Source organism: Corythoichthys intestinalis, chromosome 22 (assembly GCF_030265065.1).
Source record: "Corythoichthys intestinalis isolate RoL2023-P3 chromosome 22, ASM3026506v1, whole genome shotgun sequence".
In the NCBI taxonomy this organism is placed as follows: Eukaryota; Metazoa; Chordata; class Actinopteri; order Syngnathiformes; family Syngnathidae; genus Corythoichthys; species Corythoichthys intestinalis.
The window spans coordinates 11,844,032-11,865,519 of NC_080416.1; the positions used below are offsets into that span (position 1 = coordinate 11,844,032).

General features: G+C 38.1%; 2 protein-coding genes across 2 annotated transcripts in view; one reads left to right on the forward strand and one right to left on the reverse strand.

Annotated features, from left to right (window-relative positions):
- Nucleotides 1-3,274, forward strand: part of LOC130910809 (polypeptide N-acetylgalactosaminyltransferase 15-like) — a 42,427-nt gene extending 39,153 nt beyond the window's left edge. The window contains exon 11 of the mRNA XM_057828376.1: nt 2,735-3,274. The gene's annotated coding sequence lies outside the window, so the exon portion shown is untranslated. The remainder of the gene's footprint in view (nt 1-2,734) is intronic.
- kcnh8 (potassium voltage-gated channel, subfamily H (eag-related), member 8) overlaps nt 1-21,488 on the reverse strand; it is a 70,742-nt gene that overhangs the window by 16,692 nt on the left and 32,562 nt on the right. Inside the window, exons 5-11 of the mRNA XM_057828370.1 lie at nt 18,360-18,597; nt 18,140-18,297; nt 15,705-15,909; nt 10,489-10,704; nt 5,416-5,615; nt 4,163-4,412; nt 2,711-2,925 (exon numbers count right to left, since the gene is read on the reverse strand). Coding sequence (XP_057684353.1) covers nt 2,711-2,925; nt 4,163-4,412; nt 5,416-5,615; nt 10,489-10,704; nt 15,705-15,909; nt 18,140-18,297; nt 18,360-18,597 — 1,482 coding nt within the window. The remainder of the gene's footprint in view (nt 1-2,710; nt 2,926-4,162; nt 4,413-5,415; nt 5,616-10,488; nt 10,705-15,704; nt 15,910-18,139; nt 18,298-18,359; nt 18,598-21,488) is intronic.

Here is a 21,488-nt window from a genome sequence, read left to right on the forward strand (position 1 = left end):
TAATAAAGAGGAAAAATGTAACGACTCTTCTGTAGCCCAAAGTACATTTTTCTTCACAAATCTACTCAAGTAAAAGTAAAAAGTATAGCTTAGTAAAACTACTCTTAGAAGTACATTTTTCTCAAAAAGTTACTCAAATATAACAGTACATGTAACGCGTTACTACCCACCTCTGCTCGGACCACACAAAATGACGTGGCGGGCTGCATCTGGGCCCTGAGGCTCGAGTTTGAAAGTTACGGATTTGTTCGACAAGATTTTTTTTTTTTTTTTAGAGGGAATCTGTGTGGACTGAATTGGTGTTTTGTGACACAAAAAGTATAATTAACATTTTATTTACGGTACAAAATTCCTTTTGTTAGGTTCTCTATTTGCAACTACGTACACATCTGAATAACCTGTGACTCTTTTGTTCTTCATTCACTGCCATTGACGGCGATAGATGTCCAATCTACAGTAGTATGAAAAAGTATCTGAACCTTTTGGAATTTCTCACATTTCTGCATAAAATCACTATCAAATGTGAGCTGATCTTTGTCAAAATCACACAGATGAAAAAAACAGTGCTTTAACTAAAGCCACTCAGTAGCCACGTTTACATGCTGACTTTTATTCATACCGATTCAAATCATTCCGAATGGAAATTTCACATCAGCTGTTTACATGTCACTTCATCTATTCCGATCCAGCGTTTGCATGTGTCTGCCTTTATTCCGAAAGGACGTTTGACAACTGCCGTCTGACATGCGCAGATTAATCAAAACAAAGCGTCACGTTGCAAAACATGGAGATCGATCGTCAGATCAGCTGCTGTTTTAACTTTTCGAGTGGAAACAAAACTTCAGAATGATACGCCGTTCATTTAAAAAGTTGTGTGGGTGCGCTGTGCATGTGCTTGGAAGCCATGTTGCAAGTGACGTTACTTACGTCAACAAGTGACGCCACAACGTCAGTACGGAGCATGTGCAGAAAGAACGCAACCAGACACCATTCCGCTTCCCTGTTTACATGATATAATTTTACTTCTAATCGGTTTGGGAAAAGGAATATTCCACCACTGTGAATCGGAATGAAATTCCATTCGGTTTGGGCCTGTTCATTCCGAATGAGGTGTTTATATGGAACACATTTATTCGGTTTGAACAAATATTCCGATTGTAATTGGAATATTTGGCTCCATGTAAACGTGGCAAGTGATAGGTTTTCATATTCTAATGAGGATAGTATGCAAACAATGACAGAATGGGGAAAAATAAGTAAGTGAACATCACATTTGATATTTTGTGGCCCCCCCCTTTGGCAGCTTAAACTTCAACCAGATGCCTTCCTGTCGCTGCAAAGTCTGGCACATCGATCAGGAGTAATATTGGCACATTCTTCTATACAAAACTGCTGTAGTTCAGTCATATTCCTGTGATGTCTGGAATGAATCGTCATGCCACAGCATCTCAATGGGGTTCAACTCTGGACTTTGACTTGGCCACTCCAGAACATGTAATTTATTCTTCTTAGACCATTCTGAAGTTGATTTACTTCTGTTTTTTGGATCATTGTCATTTTGCAGCATCCATCCTCTTTTTAGCTTCAACTGTCTGACAGACGGCCTCAGGTTTTCCTGCGAAACATCCTGATCAACTTTTGAATTAATTCTTCCATTAATGATTGCAAGTGGTCCAGGACCTGAGGCAGCAAAACAGCCCCAAATCATGATGCTCCCTCCACCATGCTTCACGGTGGGGATGAGGTGTTGATGTTGGTGAGCTGTTCCTTCCAAACAATTAAACTTTGATTTCATCAGTCCACAAAATATTTTGCCAAAACTTGTGCAGTGCTTTTTTGCGAACATTAAACGAGCAACAATTTTTTTTTATTTTTAAGACAGCAGTGGCTTCCTCTGTGGAGTCCTCCCATGAACACCAATCTTGCCGATAGTTTTACATATAGTTGATGTGTGCACAGAGGTATTGGACTGTGCCAGTGATTTCTTTGTCTTTAGCAGATACTCTAGGGTTCTTTTTTACCTCTCCAAGTATTCTGCGCTGAACTCTTGGCGTCATCCCACTCCTTGGGAGAGAAGCAACAGTGCCAAACTCGCCATTTTTAGACAACTTCGCTGACTGTTGATTGATGAACATCCAGACCTTTAGAGATGGTTTTGTATCCTTTCCCGGCTTTATACAAATCAGCAATCCTTGATTGCAGGTTTTCAGACAGCTCTTTTGACAGAGCCATGATGCTTCTCAACAAGACAATATTTACTAGGAGTGTGTTTTATAGTGGGCAGGGCAGCTTTAAAACACTCATCAGTGATTGGGCACACACCTGACTTAAGTTGTCCGGTAAAAATTGGTTTCAATTGCACTTTAAGTCTCCTTAGGCAGAGAGTTCAATTCCTTATTTCCCTCCTTTCTGTCATTGTTTTCATGCTATCCTCATTAAAAAATGAAAACCTATAAATGTTTGGATGGTTTTAGTTAAAGCAGAGACTGTTTTTACATCTGTGTGATTTTGACAAAGATCAGATCACATTTCATGGTTATTTATGCAGAAATGTGAGAAATTCCAAAAGGTTCAGACACTTTTTCATACCACTGTATGTCGAATGGAAGGGCTGACATCGAATGATCAGTGCCAGCCCTTCCGGTCAACTTGGATTTGACATCTATCGCCGTCAATGGCAGCCCAATGCAACAATATATGAAGTACTCACGTGCGTCTCCTGTCCCTCTCTTAGGTTATAAGTGAGATCCTGCTGGATATCCTGCACAAAGTGATGCGAATACTCCGGGTAGAGATCCAGCACTTCATACAGCCCCTTCAAGTTAATACACTGGAGGTCACAGTAGGTCAGCGCTTTGACATCCGCGTTGGTTTTTATCACTCGCTCGTCCAAGGACAGGTTCGCCCCGATCAGGTCGCCTTTACCTGTTCGGGACACACACGAGTGAGTCTTTCCGAGGCGTGTCCTCAGTTGAGTTTGCTACACCTTCATTCAATGACCTTCACAAAGGACGGGGACTAAAAACGCCAAGTCTTGCATCGTAAACAATGTAATTGTTGATTCAAGGCGAGATGTTTTGTGCTTGGAAATTCCCCATTATGGGAATCAGATGGTTTTGGATAATTTTTCAGATTAGCTTTGAGAATTGAGACTTCTGCTATAATTACACTGCTTCTGACTAGAATCATAGATTTCATAAGATGGTTTCTTCTGTCTTTTATAATTAAAAAAATTACATTTTCAAAAATAAAACAGAACACCTTTAAGTTTAAATTAAAAAAAAAGTGTAAGGTAAATTTAAAAAATGAATAAAAAGAGAATGTTTATCATATTTTCTCCTTTTTTTTTTTTTTTTTTTTTTTTTTAAATCTAAAATTATTAATAAAATGGGAAATATATTCAAGAATATTTGCCATTTAGAGATTCATACAATTTTAGGTCAATAATCTCTCCCCCAAAAATTGTTAATTTAAAATGGTATGTTTTCATTAAAACATTTTTTTGCTTTTTTTTTTTTTTTTTTTAAATAAAGATTTACTGTTTTTCTTCAAGTTCGATGATTACACAATGTAAATAAGTAAAATAATAAATTTGAAAAATATAAAATAAAAATATTACTGTATTTTTTTTTAATTATAAATGAAACAATGTCAATAAATATAAAAAAATACAATATATCAGTATATGTGATATTAAGTTTTTTTTTTTTTTTTTCAAAAATAAAACAAAAAAAAACACATGAATTGACCATCCGAATTGTTGTCAATTGATTTGATAACCGAGTAGTTGATAATTAGTTGATTAATTGTGGCAGTTCTATTTGAGACATAATGGCTCTCTGATTGATGGTTCTTTTAGATAGAGGAAATTCACTATAGGAGTCACAATAAAAAAAAAAAATAATAATAATAATTGTTCGCCTGGTCTAAAGAGGTACAACAACAAAAAATATTTTTTGTTATCCATCCTATAATTTGCTTTTTCTTCTAATTAAAACTTCAAAACACACCATCATCATAATGACTTGTATTATTAATACACCTTCATTTTAGCTGACTTGCATTTTCCCCAAAAGTTTCCAGCTCATTAACGAGACTGAAACATTTTCTCGGACTTTTACCACATTGCGAGCGCGTATTTATAGTCCGACGAGTATCTTACCGAGAATGGCCAACACCATGCCGTCCTTGAGGACCTCCATGCTGCCGGAGCACACGAAGAAGATGGCCTGAAGAGCGTCGCCTTCTCTGAGGAGATACTCGCCGGGAGCGCAGAAGGTGGTTTTGATGTGAAGCGACAGGGATCGAAGGCAGCCGCGACTGGCCGAAGCGAAGAGGGACAACTCCAGGATCTCCTTGTTGAGGTGCATGGTGATATCAGAGCGAAGTTCGTCCGGGAAGTCCTTCAAAAGCTGGCAGACAATTGAAAAAGAATGATTATTCTATTAGATTATGAGCTTCAATTGAAGGTGATAGACGTCCAGTCCATCTAGACTGGAAGGGGCGAATGAGCGAATGTTGCCAGTCTAAATGGATTGGACGGCTATCGCTGTCAATGGGGAAGGAGTTCATTTTTGATGACCAGGAAAAAGTGAATGCTACCTGGGGAAAATATTTCTTCATTAAATTTAAATATGTATTAATGTACATTAAAAATACATCACAACCATATCGTAGTATATGAATATATACTGTAAATATAGCAATAATAGCGTTATTAGTCATTCAATTGATTTACATAGACTTCATAATATATTAACGGGACACGGGGCGCAGGACTGATTAATAGGGGGCCTATCTCCATCAAAGCTGACAAAGTGGAAACAGCTTTTTACGTTGAACATTATTGTGAATAAATGCTTAAGTCCCTGAATTCTTTATAGATATGGACGTAAAACAGTCTTGATTCTTGGTTAAAAGCACAAAAAAAAAAAAAACATCCAAATAAACGGTATTTTTGGCTTTACTGTTTTAAAATAAATCATGAATGAACAAACAACCCATGATTGCCACACTTAGAAAAACCTTCAAATCCCAGCCAAAACACGGCTATCTCGTCTCGCCTTCCCCAAAAAGACGTCTGTCTCCTTCCTTGTCATGACTGAAATCAGGAGCCGGGCAACCCCATAAGACTGATCAATGAGCCATCAGAGCCCGGCCGACTGTAATCAAGAAGCTCATCTTTAATTCATCTGTCTGAGATTCATCAGCGTCGCTCCGTCTAGCCGTCGTGACAGCTGGCGTTACACTTCAGCCGATGCCTGCCTCGCGCTTCCGAGGGTTGATTCCCCATCCCGGAGCAAATTTAAAATATACATTTTTCTATATACCCCTGAAAAGTTCAACACTCAATACATTCATCCAATTTTAGTGGCTTTTAAGCAACCAAAGTAGACGGGGACCTCTTGCTTGTACCTCATTACAGTCGATGCCGTTGTTGACTGACCAGGTTGTCTGAAAATACTCCAACATTCGTTGTTTCAGGCCATGCGGTAGATGATGCACTCGGATAAAGTCCTTGAGGTCTTTGGTTCGGGTGTGGTACTGCGACCAGCGGGAGTACATCCTCTGGATTATGGCTGTCACGTTGCCAAAGACCAACGCGTGCATCAACGCTGCAGGAAGAAACAGGAAAGGTCATGCACTTAGGGAAAGTTAGTGGAGATCACGAGTAGAAGGGGCGTATTTGCCTTTTGTTTTGGTGCTTGTGAAAGCTTGTTTGTCGCTTTTCAAAAATATACAGTGTAATTTTCACACTATAAGACGCACCTGATTATAAGCCGCAACCCACCAAATGTGACACAAAAACGGCATTTGTTCAAAGATAAGTCGCACTGGACTATAAGCCGCAGCTGTCCTCACTGTATTATGGGGTATTTATACTAAAAAATAACCGGTATTATTTTGACAGCAGCACCATGCGACTGTCATAACACCAAATGAACCATATTGAAGCTTTGAACCAATTGGCTGCAAAGCTTCATTGCTTCAAGAAGCTTCATTTGGTAATTGTGGTTGTTAAAAATTGACGTAGTATTGAAAATGGTATTGAGTATTTTTTTGACGATCAAATGTCAAGTTGAAAATTTTAGTATCATGACAACAGTCCTGCAAACAGTAGCAGCATGGTACCATACTTTTTTCCTCAAATGTAAAGATATGTAATTATTAGGGCTGTCAAACGATTAAACTTTTTAAGAGTTAATCACAGCTTAAAAATTAATTCATCGTAATTAATCGCAATTAATCGCAATTCAGACCATCTATAAAATATGCCATATTTTTCTGTAAATTATTGTTGGAATGGAAAGATAAGACACAAGACGGATATATACATTCAACATACTGTACATAAGTACTGCATTAGTTTATTATAACAATAAATCAACAAGATGGCATTAACATTATTAACATTCTGTTAAAGCGATCCATGGATAGAAAGACTTGTAGTTCTTAAAAGATAAATGTTAGTACAAGTTATAGAAATTTTATATTAAAACCCCTCAATGTTTTCGTTTCGTTTTAATAAAATTTGTAAAATTTTCAAACAAAAAATAAACGAGCTCGCCATTGTTCAGCACCACCAATTCTCATGGTGCTGAAAACCATAAAATCAGTCGTACCCAAGCGCCAGCAGAGGGTGACAAAACTCCAAGAACACAAGTAACAAGTACACATGTCACTGTACTGTCATTTTAATCTGTTTGAGCGGGGCATGTGCGTTAATTGCGTCAAATATTTTAACGTGATTAATTTAAAAAATTAATTACCGCCCGTCAACGCGATGATTTTGCCAGCCCTAGTAATTATATATTACTTGTGACTGCGTAATTTTCACACGATAAGGCGCACCTGCCTATAAGCCGCCACCCACCAAATTTGACACGAAAACAGCAATTTTTCATAGAGAAGCCGCACTGGACCATTGGTTGCAGCTGTCCTCACTTTATTTTATAAATGTCAGTCAAAAGACCAAATGAACCACCATGAACCAATTGGCTGCAAAGCTTCACTTCTTCAAAACGCTTCATTTGGCCATCACTGCCCCCTTGGAGGAGACAGTCGACCTCTGCTGCCACCTGCTGTCAACACTGTTGTTGTCCAACATGCCTCCTAACATGCATTGCAGTGCTACAGATGTAAATAACAAAATCGTGTTCTGTGCAAATTATTTCTTCAGTTACTGTTCCAGTTGTTTCATTAATTTCTAGTTATGGTATTTACTAAGTCTTTATTTGACAGTGGTGCCATAAGACTGTTAGGAGACGATCATAATTATGACATGAGTCCCATGACATTGTCATGAGCATTAATGAATGCTGATAACAAATGTCATTTAGTGTTATCCAGTAAATTGTCTCACGTTTGAATGGATGTAAAAGATCTGAGATGGACATAAATGGAGTTAGTGACATCATTTGCCGAATGACACTTAATGACATCTGTCTTAAGCATTGAGTAATGCCCATGATAGTGTAATGTCACAATTATAACGGTCTTATTATGACAGTCTTATGACGCCGCATCAAATAGTGTTACCAAATACCATAACTAGCAATTAATGAAACAACTGGAACAGTAACTGAAGAAATATTTAGCACAGAACATGAATTTTGAGTGTTTTTTACTTCTGTAGCGTTGCAATGCATGCTAGGAGGCATGTTGGACAACAACAGTGTTGACAACAGGTGGCAGCAGAGGTTGAGTGTCTCCCCCAAGGGAGCAGTGATGGCCAAATGAAGCTTCTTGAAGCAATGAAGCTTTGCAGCCAATTGGTTGAGAGCGTCAATTTGAGAGCTGTATGATGCTGCTGTCAAAATGTTACTGGTTAATTTCATTGGTTATTTACATCTGTAGTGTTGCAATGCATGCTAGGAGGCATGTGTTACCTATTAACCCAAATAAATCGACAAGTAAGCCGCACTGAACTTCAAAATGAAGGAAAAAAGTAGCGGCTTCTCGTCCGAAAATTACTAAATTCTTTAAAAGGATTTTTATTGTGTAGGTCAAAGAACAGTTTTTTTTTGTTTGTTTTTTTTGCCTTTAAAATAATGTTATTGTAAATCATTAAAAAAAAAAAAAAAATGGGAGAATAAATAAATGTATGTTTTGTAGACTATAGGGCTTTTTTGTGCAGGCTAAACCCTAGTATTGGCCATTCAGGAATTGAAAAGAAATTATAATGCATTTTTCAAAATCTTTTTTGGCGGGTGTAATATTTTAAACATATTCATTCTTTTTTTGAAACTAAAATTTGATCAGTGTGCCTATTTGTGGTGTTTCAGAAATATTTCAAATAATTTTCCATTTCATCCCTTTCTTTGTGTAGATACATGTTTGGGCCCTCTCAAAAATGATTTTCATTAAAAAAAAAAAAAAAAAATTCTTTAGTGTAAATAAAAAATGTAAAAGTGTTTTTTGGAAGCAGATCAAAACCTGTTTGTGGCCTTTCAAAGGTGGGGGTTGATGGGTAACATTTTTTTTTCCTTGACTGGGCAGCATAGGCGGAGTTTGACTTTTGGGGCGAGAGGGCACAACATGTTGATGACCCCGAAAATTTCAATCATAGAAAACGTTTTTGGATGCGAAAAAAATATTTGAGATTGAAAATTTGCATTTGAACACTGAATTTTTCATTGAAAAAGTTTTCTTTGATTGAAGCAATCCTTTTTGTGTTTGGGCCGTATTATGAGTAGGACATCTGTGTCTAAATCATTGAATCCCAAAAAAGGTGCTTCAATCAAAAAAAAAAAAAAATTCAATCAAAGAAAAAAATCATTTGAAAAATATAATTGCCCTCCCCAATTTTTTTTTTTAATTATATGCAAAGCAAATAACTGTCTAAGGTGCTAGTCACATGATCTGTTCGAAAAATAATTTTGACCCATTATAAAAAATTTTTTTTTTGTTCATTTCAATCATTTTTGTTGCAGTTTTATTGCTTTACAACTAGGGCTGTTCCGATCATGTTTTTTTGCTCCCGATCGTTTTAGTTTGAGTATCTGCCGTTCCCGATATTTCCCGATCCGATTGTTTTTTTTTTTTTTTTTTTGCTCCCAATTTAGTTCCAATCATTCCCGATAATTTTTCCCGATCATATACATTTTGGCAATGCATTAAGAAAAAAAATGAATAAAACTCGGACGAATATATACATTCAACATACAGTACATAAGTACTGTATTTGTTTATTATAGCAATAAATCCTCAAGATGGCATTTACATTATTAACATTCTTTCTGTGAGAGGGATCCACGGATAGAAAGACTTGTAATTCTTAAAGGATAAATGTGACTTTTTATATTGTGACTAAATATTGCTATCTAGTGTATTTGTTGAGCTTTCAGTAAATAATACTGTAACCATTTAACTTCTGCCCAAATGCATGATGGGAAGTGCAACCATGACTGTGCGTCGTGGTACCAATTGATATATCTTCTCTGCGTTGGGAAATAACACAAGGTGTTAAGAAAAAGATCAAGTACTACCTTTCTTCCCCACATTGCTTCCCACGAGTAATCTAATCATTGGGAGAATGATTGTATGGCTTTAGCCATTTAAAAAAAAAAGGCTCCAAAGGCTGCCAAAATTCACTCTACTCATTTTACGCTGCCTTTTAGCTCTATGTACTGTATGGGTAAAACGGTGCCATTATAGATTGAACACGACATGCGTGAGTGGGTCGTGCAGCGCATGTGTTAAATATTGTAACATGATAAATGTAAAAAATATTAAATCTCGCCATTAACGCGATTAATTTGAAAACCCTACCTTAAGCTTAAACTAAAGACTCTGGAAGAGTGTCACACATTATGTCTGTAACGTTAAATACAATTAGAAAACAATTTAATTAAAAAAAAAAAAAAAAAAGTATTAAAAAAAGGCATGTCCGATATTTTTTTGCCGATTCCGATACTTTGAAAATGACGTGATCGAACCCGATCGATCGGGACATCTCTGTTTACATCTTTTATATACATAGGAAAATCAGTTTCACGCAATGACACTTTGCGGCCACCAGGGGGGCCTGGCCCCCCTTAAAATCCACTTATGCTGGGCAGTATGTTTTCACAATTTCTAGCAATAACATAGCTTCTCTTTTGCGTGTCTGTCACTCAAAAGTAAAACACTTCTTGCTACGCGTCTGCTGAATAATGGGACATTGCCACTGTGTGTATGTAAAAGTGAGCGCAGGTGACTGGAAGCCTCCAGGCGTTGGAGAACATTTAACATTTTGCAGGAGAGAGGGTGAAATGTCCACAGGGGAAAGCCCCGCCACCATTACCTCTATTCACCCCCCCTTAAACGCAAATGCTGGCTCAACCAGCAGAAACTGGATCAGACTGACCCAATTAGATCGACTTGATTAATGGACCTGCAAAATTAGTATCAACCCCACCGCGTGCGTAATTGTGCGGGTTCAGCATCCGGGATGGAGTAACTCGATTTATCCATTCAGAAATTCTGCTATCAGACTTGACTTCTTACCTCCTATAAGCATGACGCAAATGGAGAAGATCTTCTCCACGTCGGTGTTGGCCGACACGTTGCCGAAGCCCACGCTGGTGAGGCTGCTGAGGGTGAAGTAGAGGGAGGCCACGTAGACGCTGCGGATGGGGGGGCCGCTGCCGCCGCCGCTATTGTTCACACTTCCCATGGGGAAGTACGGCGACTCCAGGCGCTTTGCTAGCTCGTGCAACCACCCTGGTTATATTAGAAGAAGACAGCATATGCGTTATGATTTATTTTTCTGGTTCAGGCACCCATGGAGTTGCTGTAGTTGCTATTTATGGGAGGAATTATGGATAACTATTGTCTGAATTTTTACTGTGTGTATTTTTTTTCAATAAATGTCGAAATGAAAAAACAAATATGTATATTAGGGCTGGTACTCATTAATCATGATTTAAGAGATGACAAAAGTTTTAGCTTTAATCGCATTTTGCACAGAATATAAACGTTCAACTTGAAACATGGGTACTTGAAGTTTTAAGCCTTTTAGTTGAACTTTTAAGTTTTTGGTTGTTTTTTTCATTGTGTGCCAATGGTGGCGCTAGACGCTTTGATTTACGTGCTCGATTAGATTTATAAGTAAGATGGGAAAAGCAGGAGGTTCTTTTGTGTTCATATCTAGGACATGTTATGTAAAGGGTGGAGGAGATAACATATTTGCAGTGGAATTTTTCACATTTCTGCATAAAATCACCATCAAATAGGATCTGATCTTTGTCAAAATCACACAGATGAAAAAACTGTCTGCTTTTACTAAAACCACCCAAACATTTATAGGTTTTTTTGATATTTTAATGAGAATAGCATGCGAACAATGACAGAAGGAGGAAAAATAAGTGAGCGAACCCTCTTCCTAAGGAGACTTAAAGCAATTGAAACCAGTTTTTACCAAACAATATAAGTCAGGTGTGTGCCCAATCACTGATTAGTGGTTGAAAGCTGTCCTGCCCACTATAAAACACACACCTGTTAAGAATTGTCTTGATGAGAAGCATTGTCTGATGTGCATCATGGCTCGGTCAAAAGAGCTGTCTGAAGACCTGCGATAAGGAATTGTTCATTTGTATAAAGCTGGGAAAGTGGATGTTCATCAATCGGCAGTCAGAGAAGTTGTCTACAAATGGAGAGCGTTTGGCACTAATGCTTCTCTCCCAAGGAGTGGCCGTCCACCAAAGATGACACAAGAGTTCAGCGCAGAATACTCAGAGGTAAAAAAAGAACTCTAGATTGTCTGCTAAAGACTTACAGAAATCACTAGCACAGTCCAATATCTGTGCACACATCAACTACATATAAAACTATGGCTAAGAATGGTGTTCATGGGAGGACTCGATGGAGGACACCGCTGTTGTCTAAAAAAAACATTGTCGCTCTTTTATTGTTGGCAAAAAGGCACTTGGACACTCCACAGATGTTTTGGCTAAATATTTTCTGGACTGATGAAACCAAAGTTGAACCGTTTGGGAGTAACACACAACGTCATCTGTGGAGGGAAAATGGAACCGCTCACCAACACCTCATCCCTACTGTGAGGCATGGTGGAGGGAGCATCATGATTTGGGGCTGTTTTGCTGCCTCAGGGGCTGGACAACTTGCAATCAATATTGGAAGAATAAATTCAAAAGTTTCTCAAAATGCTTTGCAGGAAAACCTAAGTCCGTCTATCAGACAGTAAGCTAAAAAAATGATAGAGGCCGCAACAAAGCAATGATCTAAAACACAGAAGTAAATCAACTTCAGAATGGTTTAAGAAGAAAAAATACATTTTCTGGAGTGGCCAAGTCAAAGTCCATATTTGAACCCCTTTCAGATGCTGTGGCATGACCAAAGACAGCGATTCATGCCAGGTATCCCAGGAATCTGACTGAACTACAGCAGTTTTGTAGTAAAGAATGGGCCAAGATTAGTCCTGATTGATAGGCCAGACTGATCTGCAGCTACAGGAATCGTCTGGTTGAAGTTATTGCTTCCAAAGGGGGGGGCCACAAAATGTTGAATGTGATGGTTTACTTACTTATTTTCCCCCCTTCTGTCAATGTTTTCATACTATCCTCATTAAAATATGAAAACCTATATATAGGGATGTTCCGATCATGTTTTTTTGCTCCCGATTCAATTCCAATCATTCCCAATAATTTTTCCCGATCATATACATTTTGGCAATGCATTAAGGAAAAAAATGAATAAAACTCGGACGAATATATACATTCAACATACAGTATATAAGTACTGTATTTGTTTATTATGACAATAAATCCTCAAGGTGGCATTTACATTATTAACATTCTTTCTGTGAGAGGGATCCATGGAGAGACTTGTGACTTTGTATATTGTGACTAAATATTGCCATATAGTGCATTTGTTGAGCTTTCAGTAAATGATAATGTAGCCATGGCCAAATGCATGATGGGAAGTGGAACCATGACTGTACGCAGTGCTACCAATTGATATATCTTCTCTGCGTTGGGAAATAACTTAAGGTGTTAAAAAAAAGATCAAATGCTACCTTGCTTCTCCACATTGCTTCCCATGAAATTTCTAATCGTAGAGGGAGGGGTTGTAAGGCTTTAGCCAATTAAAAAAAGGCTTCAAGGGCTGCCAAAATTCACTCTACTCATTTTATGCTGTCTTTTACCTCTCTATATAGGTAAAACGGCGCCATTACAGATTGAGCGCGACAATGTGTGAGTGGGTCGTGCAGCGCATGGATTAATTGCGTTAAATATTTTAATGTGACACATTTTTTAAAAAAATTAAATACCGCCATTATCGGGATAAATTTGATAACCCTACCTTAAGCCAAAACAAAAGACTCTGGATGAGTGTAACATATTATGTTTGTAACATTAAACACAATTAGAAAACGATTTAATTAAAAAATATAAATATATTAAAAAAAAGGCATGGCCGATATTTTTTTGCCGATTCCGATACTTTGAAAATGACGTGATCGGACCCGATCGGGACATCTATACCTATAAATGCTTAAGTGGTTTTAGTTAGAGCAGAGTTTTTTCATCTGTGTGATTTGACAAAGATCAGATTATATTTGATGGTGATTTTATGCAGAAATGTGAGAAATTCCAAAAGGTTGAGATACTTTTTCATACCACTGTATGTCACACTGCTGTTGCCATATTTCTGCCCTCCCTGTTGTTGTAGTATTAAGGTAAAAAGAAACCTTAGTGATGAGTCGTGTGCACATGTGATGAAAAGCACACTGAATAAAGAAATGTTGTTCCACTCAAGTCTTTACCTTGAATAAAGAAATGTTGTTCCACTCAAGTCTCTACCTTAAATGTACTTCGATTGAGGAAGTACATCACAAAAAGTCAAGTGCCACCCCTATATACATATATGAAATTATTATCAGTTTCAAGTCAACATCACATGGCGGTCCATGTATAATTGGTGGTGAGCTAATTAATATAGCCCACAGGCTGCTAGTTGCTTACACAGCACATGAGCATCCTAATTGTAAACTGCTACCTAGCGTGCTATTATGTCACAGCATGGATTTAAACAATAATAGCGGACTAGCTGCAGGCCAAATTGTTTAAAAGATTAGCCATAATTGTGCTCTACCTTTCCACACAGCATGCTCATACACTTTGTAGTGGAAGGATAAAATAATCCAAAAAGTAGACTATATCGAAAACAATGGATTCAACGGAACCATATCGGATATTGTGGAAGCAGAACTAATCCCTGGTCAAGCCATGCTGCTGATCCCTCGAGGGTCCCCCTGCAGACACTGATGAATGGTAATTGGATGGAAGCCCCTCACAGCTGCCCGACTTCAACGCGCATTCGGCATCAAAAATGCATAATTAGGAGACGATGCATTAATCCTGCCTCCTGTATTTTATGACACCCAGACGCGGTAATTGTCAAGAGAAATCGCCGCCGTTCTCGAGGCTGACCCGGAACCGCTCGTGGTAATTGCAGACACCGCGGCTCATCGATACTGACCGGGGATCAGCTCTGAGGGTCTCATTATATGCTGGACCTGCGTACTGAGGGGAAAACCTTTAATTATTGGGAAGAATCGCAGCGTTCTTTCCATTTTACGCTAAAATCAGTTGTCTGCGTAAACGTCGGAATCGATACCGCTGATGATTCTTTATCTGTGGCACTGGTGTCAAACTTAAGGCATGGGGGCCAGATGTTGCCGGCCATGTCATTTTGTGTGTAAATCGTGTGAATCAACTTCATGATTTTTCGGAGGGAAAAAAAAAAGAGAATATTGACATTTAAAAAAAAAAAAAAACGTATTTACATTTTTAAAAATAACGACTACTTACTCTTCCTTTGTTGTTGTTTTTTTTTTAATTAAAAAAAAAAAAATCCCCTCTTTTTTAAATTTTTAATTATGAAATAACAAAATAAAATAAAATAATTAAATAATAGAATTGAATAACCTTAAATAAAAGAATACTGCATTTTAATAAAATAATTAAATAATAACATTATTAACTTTAAATAAAATATTTTTTACTGCATTTTACCTTTTAAAATAAAATAAAAACATAAAATAGTTGAAATACAAAATATTTACTGTTTTCTCCATTTTTAATAAATATAAAATACATTAATTCTTAGATTAAAAATAAAAATCTTTTTCTTGCTAATTAAAAATACATTTTAACAGGAGAATATTTACTGTATTTTTCTTTTTTAATAAAAATATTTAAAATGTTCTAAAAATACATTAAAAATATTTACTATTTTCTCCATTTTTGATAAAGATAAAATACATAAATTCTTAAAATAAAAATGTCTTTTTCTTGCTAATTAAAAATACATTTTAACAAGAGTATGTACTGCATTTTTTATTTTAATTAAAAATATATAGAAATTAAAAAAAAAAAAAACATTAAAAATATTTACTGTTTTCTCAAATTTTAATCAAAATTCTTACATATAAAAAAATGTCAAAAGTATTTTTCTTGCTAATTAAAGATAAATAATAAGAAAATATTGTTTTTTTGTCCTTTAAAAAAATGTTTAAAGAATAATCATAAAGAGGATACTGAAAACTATGAGGTCAACAATGTCACCAAGTAATTAATTGACCATCAAAATCTGTCATTTCATTGGATAATTGATTATCTGTCAGTAAGTCGATTAACTGTAGCCTGTGACAATCATGTGTTTAAAAGCCCGTTGAACGTATACGCTCATTTCCTCACCAATATCCCAGTTGTAAGCGTTGGCCTCCATTTCCATTTTCCCAATAATGTACCAAATGCAGGCCATCCAGTGGGCCAGCAATGCGAACATGGACATGAGTAGGGTCAGAACCACGGTGCTGTGTTGCGAGTAGCGGTCCATTTTCTGGAGGAGGCGGAGCAAGCGCAGCAGGCGCACAGTTTTCAACAAGTGCACCACCGACACCTGGCGAAAAAAGACAAATGACATGACGGTAGCACTTGTCGAGATGTTAAGTTGCCTATTTGCGGCTTTCAGTCATTTATCACGTGGCCGCTCCTGGTTATTATTTAGTAGGATGTAGGACAAGGATGATGGGTAACCTTATATAGAGAGCGCCACAGTATATGTTTCATGTACATTTGCGCATATGGAAGCACAACTGGGAGTGTGAAAGTGGGACATAAATGATATAGAAGATTTTATAAACTGTACATGTGTCAAGAAGGAAGAGTGAAAACAACATTAGCTCATTGGCTGTCGTGTGGCTCTTTTTATCCTTCTGCTTTGATTTCATATTAGTTTATCACTTGTCGACATCCAATCCCTTCGAAGTAGGAGGGTGGCAGCGAATGAACGAACGTTCATTCGCTGCCACAAGCTTGATTTTGTGTCTGGTGAACCATTAGATTTGGCCATATGTTTAGGGTCATTGTCTTGCTGAAAGACCCAGTGACGACCCATCTTCAGCTTTCGGGCAGAGGGCAACAGATTTTGATTTAAAATGTCCTGGTATTTCAAAGCATTCATGATGCCATGCACCCTAACAAGGTTCCTAGGGCCTTTAGAACCGAAACAGCCCCACAGCATCACTGACCCATACTTCACAGTGAGTATGAGGTGCTTTTCAGTATGCACATCTTTCGTGGCACGCCAGACCCACTTAGAGTGTTTGGTTCCAAAAAGCTCAATCTTGGTCTCATCTGACCAAAGCACACGGTCCCAGGCTTCAACTGGGACCGTGCCACGAAAGATGCGCATGCTGAAAAGCACCTCATACCCACTGTGAAGTATGGGTCAGTGATGCTGTGGGGCTGTTTCGGTTCTAAAGGCCCTAGGAACCTTGTTAGGGTGCATGGCATCATGAATGCTTTGAAATACCAGGACATTTTAAATCAAAATCTGTTGCCCTCTGCCCGAAAGCTGAAGATGGGTCGTCACTGGGTCTTTCAGCAAGACAATGACCCTAAACATATGACCCTAAAATCAAGCTTGTGAAACACAGGAGATGATTAGGTGCTGTTTTGTTGACAAAAGGGGGTTGTACAAAGTATTAACACCAGGGGCATATACAGTATCAGTGCCCTCCATAATTATTGGCACCCCTGGTTAAGATGTGTTTTTTAGCTTCTAATAATTTATTATTATTTTTTTTTTAAATAATATGGGACCTTAATGGAAAAAAAGAGAATCCAACCTTCAATACAAGTGCATTCATTCAGTGGGGGAAAAAAATCCCACATAAAGAAAAAATTATTTGACATCAAATAATGTGTGTCACAATTATTAGCACCCCTGGTGTTAATACTTTGTACAACCTCCTTTTGCCAACAAAACAAGGTCTGGGGACTGAGATGGCCATGGGAGGAGCTTGATTTTGTGTCTGGTGAACCATTTCTGTGTAGATTTGGCCATATGTTTAGGGTCATTGTCTTGCGGAAAGACCCAGTGATGACCCATCTTCAGCTTTCAGGCAACAGATTTTGATTTAAAATGTCCTGGTATTTCAAAGCATTCATGATGCCATGCACCCTAACAAGGTTCCCAGGGCCTTTGGAAGCGAAGCAGCCCCACAGCATCACTGACCCACCCCCTTTCTATCCGTGGATCCCTTTAAAAGGGTTTGTTTAAAGCTGTATAATTATATATTTCATTCCATCGCATTTGATCTGCTGTACTTCATGAGAGTTCTGTGGCTTCTTAAACGCGCTTAAGTCAAAATTATCGGCAATTTTTAAAATATCATTTTTATTTTGCAAAAAAATCAAACAAAAACACCGCTAATGAGAATATTTAATTAGTCGTAGAGCTCAGTCATCAGTCAGTGGTTAAATCTCAATTTATTTCTCGCAAGTCAAAGCAACATTATGGGGAAAAACTCACGAGTTGTTTTTTTTCATATCTCAATTAGCCACTTTGTTGTACTTATTTTTTTCGGTGTACCTTGCAAACATCCTGTAAGTAAAAATAAAAAGCAAGGTATCTGTCAGCGAGGGTCAAGTCTTACCGCTCAAGCTAATTGCTCCACCAACTGTGCGCTTCGCACTCCTTAAGGGCGTCTAGAGTTCGAGTCAAAGTGTGCAGAAAAAGTTTTAATGATGCAATGAAATACAATTGAAAGTCTCAGTATGTGGAATCGATAGACATAAAGTTGCCGTGCGGGAATTTCAGAACAAAAGCTGGATAGCTTACTCACCACGCTGACTTTGAAGGCATACAGCAGGTCAAAGGGCAAGGCGGCCACCAGGTCGATGACGAACCAGGTGGTCAGGTAGTGAAAGCAAATCTGCCGGGCGTCAAAGATCACTTGGCCGGATTTGCTGACGTAAGTGGTGCGGAAATTGAAAACGATATCTGGGGAGCGAGAAAACGATCGGCTCAGCGACACATTTGAATGTCATCGATCCGAAACTCACCCAGAATGAAAAGGATCTCCACGGCGATGTCGCTGACGGTTGTGCTGCGAGTCAGGTCGTCGTCGTCGCCGATGAAGCACACGTTGTACGGAACGGTGACGGCCACGTAAAAAGTGGCCAGGAGGATTAGCCAATCCCAGCCGGCCTTGCATGTGCTGTAGTGCAGCAGGATGAATTTGGATTTTTTGGCGTCGGCTACCTTGTATTCGGGTAGGGCGGGAGGGTCGCCAAATACATTCTTAAGAGGACAAACAAACAAAAATGAAATGTTGGCTGCCATTGACAATCACATTGTTTGATTTTTAAAGAATTTATTTGCAAATCATGGTGGAAAATAAGTATTTGGTCAATACCAAAAGTTAATCTCAATACTTTATTATGTACCCTTTGTTGGCAATAACGGAGGTCAAACGTTTTCTGTAACTCTTCACAAGCTTTTCACACACTGTTGCTGGTATTTCGGCCCATTCCTCCATGCAGATCTCCTCTAGAGCAGTGATGTTTTGGGGCTGTCGTTGGGCAACACAGACTTTCAACTCCCTCCACAGATTTTCTATGGGGTTGAGATCTGGAAACTGGCTAGGCCACTCCAGGACCTTGAAATACTTCTTACGAAGCCTCTCCTTTGTTGCCCTGGCTGTGTGTTTGGGATCATTGTCATGCTGAAAGACCCAGCCACGTCTCATCTTCAATGCCCTTGCTGATGGAAGGAGATTTTCACTCAAAATCTCTCGATACATGGCCCCATTCATTCTTTCCGTTACACAGATCAGTCATCCTGGTCCCTTTGCAGAAAAACAGCCCCAAAGCATGATGTTTCCACCCCCATGCTTCACAGTGGGTATGGTGTTCTTCGGATGCAATTCAGTATTCTTTCTCGTCCATCCACGAGAACCTGTGTTTCTACCAAAAAGTTCTATTTTGGTTTCATCTGACCATAACACATTGTCCCAGTCCTCTTCTGGATCATCCAAATGCTCTCTAGCGAACCGCAGACGGGCCTGGACCTGTACTGGCTTCAGCAGGGGGACACGTCTGGCAGTGCAGGATTTGAGTCCCTGGCAGCGCACTGGGTTAAGGATAGTAGCCTTTGTTACTGTGGTCCCAGCTCTCTGTAGGTCATTCACTAGGTCCCCCCGTGTGGTTCTGGGATTTTTGCTCACCATTCTTGTTTTCATTTTGACGCCAAGGGGTGAGATCTTGCATGGAGCCCCAGATCGAGGGAGATTATCAGTGGTCTTGTATGTCTTCCATTTTCTAATAATTGCTCCCACAGTTGATTTCTTTACACCAAGCGTTTTACCTATTGCAGATTCAGTCTTTCCAGCCTGGTGCAGGTCTACAGTTTTGTCCTTGATGTCCTTTGATAGCTCTTTGGTCTTGGCTATAGTGGAGTTAGGAGTGTGTCTGACTGAGGTTGTGGACAGGTGTCTTTTATACCGGTAATGAGTTAAAACAGGTGCCATTGATACAGGTAACGAGTGGAGCCTCGTTAGACCTCGTTAGATCTCGTTAGAAGAAGGTAGACCTCTTTGACAGCCAGAAATCTTGCTTGTTTGTAGGTGACCAAATACTTATTTTCCACTCTAATTTGGAAATAAATTCTTTAAAAATCAAACAATGAGATTTTCTGTTTTTTTTTTTTTTTTACCCACATTCTGTCTCTCATGGTTGAGGTTTACCCATGTTGACAATTACAGGCCTCTCTAATCTTTTCAAGTAGGAGAACATGCACAATTGATGGTTGTTTAAATACTTATTTGCCCCATTGTAAATCATAGACTCCACCATCAGTTGACAAGACAACTCCCACAGACTTTGCGCCACGCCTTACAAGCATACAAGCGGGCAGGAGTGTTTCAAGAGTGATTTGGTCGAAGAGTCAATGTAATTATATTTTTCGCGCCATGCATGCACTTTGAAACGTTGTGAATACAATGAAATGAATGGAAAAAATTAGCCTAGCTTTAGTTTTAAATATTTACGTAGAATGAATGATAACTACCCGTTTTTGTTTTTTTTTTTTTGCTTTTTGCTCATATCAACAGAAATTCCGTGATTTAATTTATTTGGAGAATTTTCAACTTAAAAAGCTCTTTGTTCCATGATGGCTGCCTTGTTGGATTAAATAAGACCGTAGGTTGACTTGAAATATTTACCGGTACGTAAAATGAATGCTAACTGCCCGTTTTTTGCTTTTAACCAAGAATCTAGACTGTTTTACGTTCATATCTATAGAAATTCCGCGATTTAAGCATTTATTTGCTAGAATTTTCAACTTAGAAAGCTCTTTATTTCGTGACGGCCGCCATGTCGGATTAAACGATGTCGCAACTTTGGCTTCAAATTTTTCCATAAAATGAAAAATAACTGCCCGTTTTTTGCTTTTAACCAAGAATCTAGATTGTTTTACGTTCATATCGATACAAATTCCGCGATTTAAGCATTTATTTGCTAGAATTTTCAACTTAGAAAGCTCTTTATTTCGTGACGGCCGCCGTGTCGGATTAAACAATACCGCAGCTTTGGCTCCAAATATTCACGTAAAATGAATGATAACTGCCCGTTTTTTGCTTTTAACCAAGAATCTAGACTGTTTTACATTCATATCTATAGAAATTCCGCGATTGAAGCATTTATTTGCTAGAATTTTAAACTTGGAAAGTTCTTTATTTCGTGAGGGCCGCCATGTCGGATTAAACAATACCGCAACTTTGGCTTCAAATATTTATGTAAAATGAATGCTAACTGCTTGTTTTTTTGCTTTTAACGAAGAACTAAACTGTTTTACGTTCATATCTATACAAATTTCGCGATTTAAGCATTTATTTGCTAGAATTTTCAACTTAGAAAGCTCTTTATTTCGTGACAGCCGCCATGTCGGATTAAACAATACCGCAACTTTGGCTTCAAATATTTACGTAAAATGAATGATAACTGCGCGTTTTTTGCTTTTAACCAAGAATATAGACTGTTTTACATTCATATCTATAGAAATTCCATGATTTAAGCATTTATTTGCTAGAATTTTCTACTTAAAAAGCGTTTTGTTTTGTGATGGCCGCCATGTTGGATTTTGTATCTCTACACACTAGTGGATTTTAACCAAAATAAGTTGTGATTTTACAT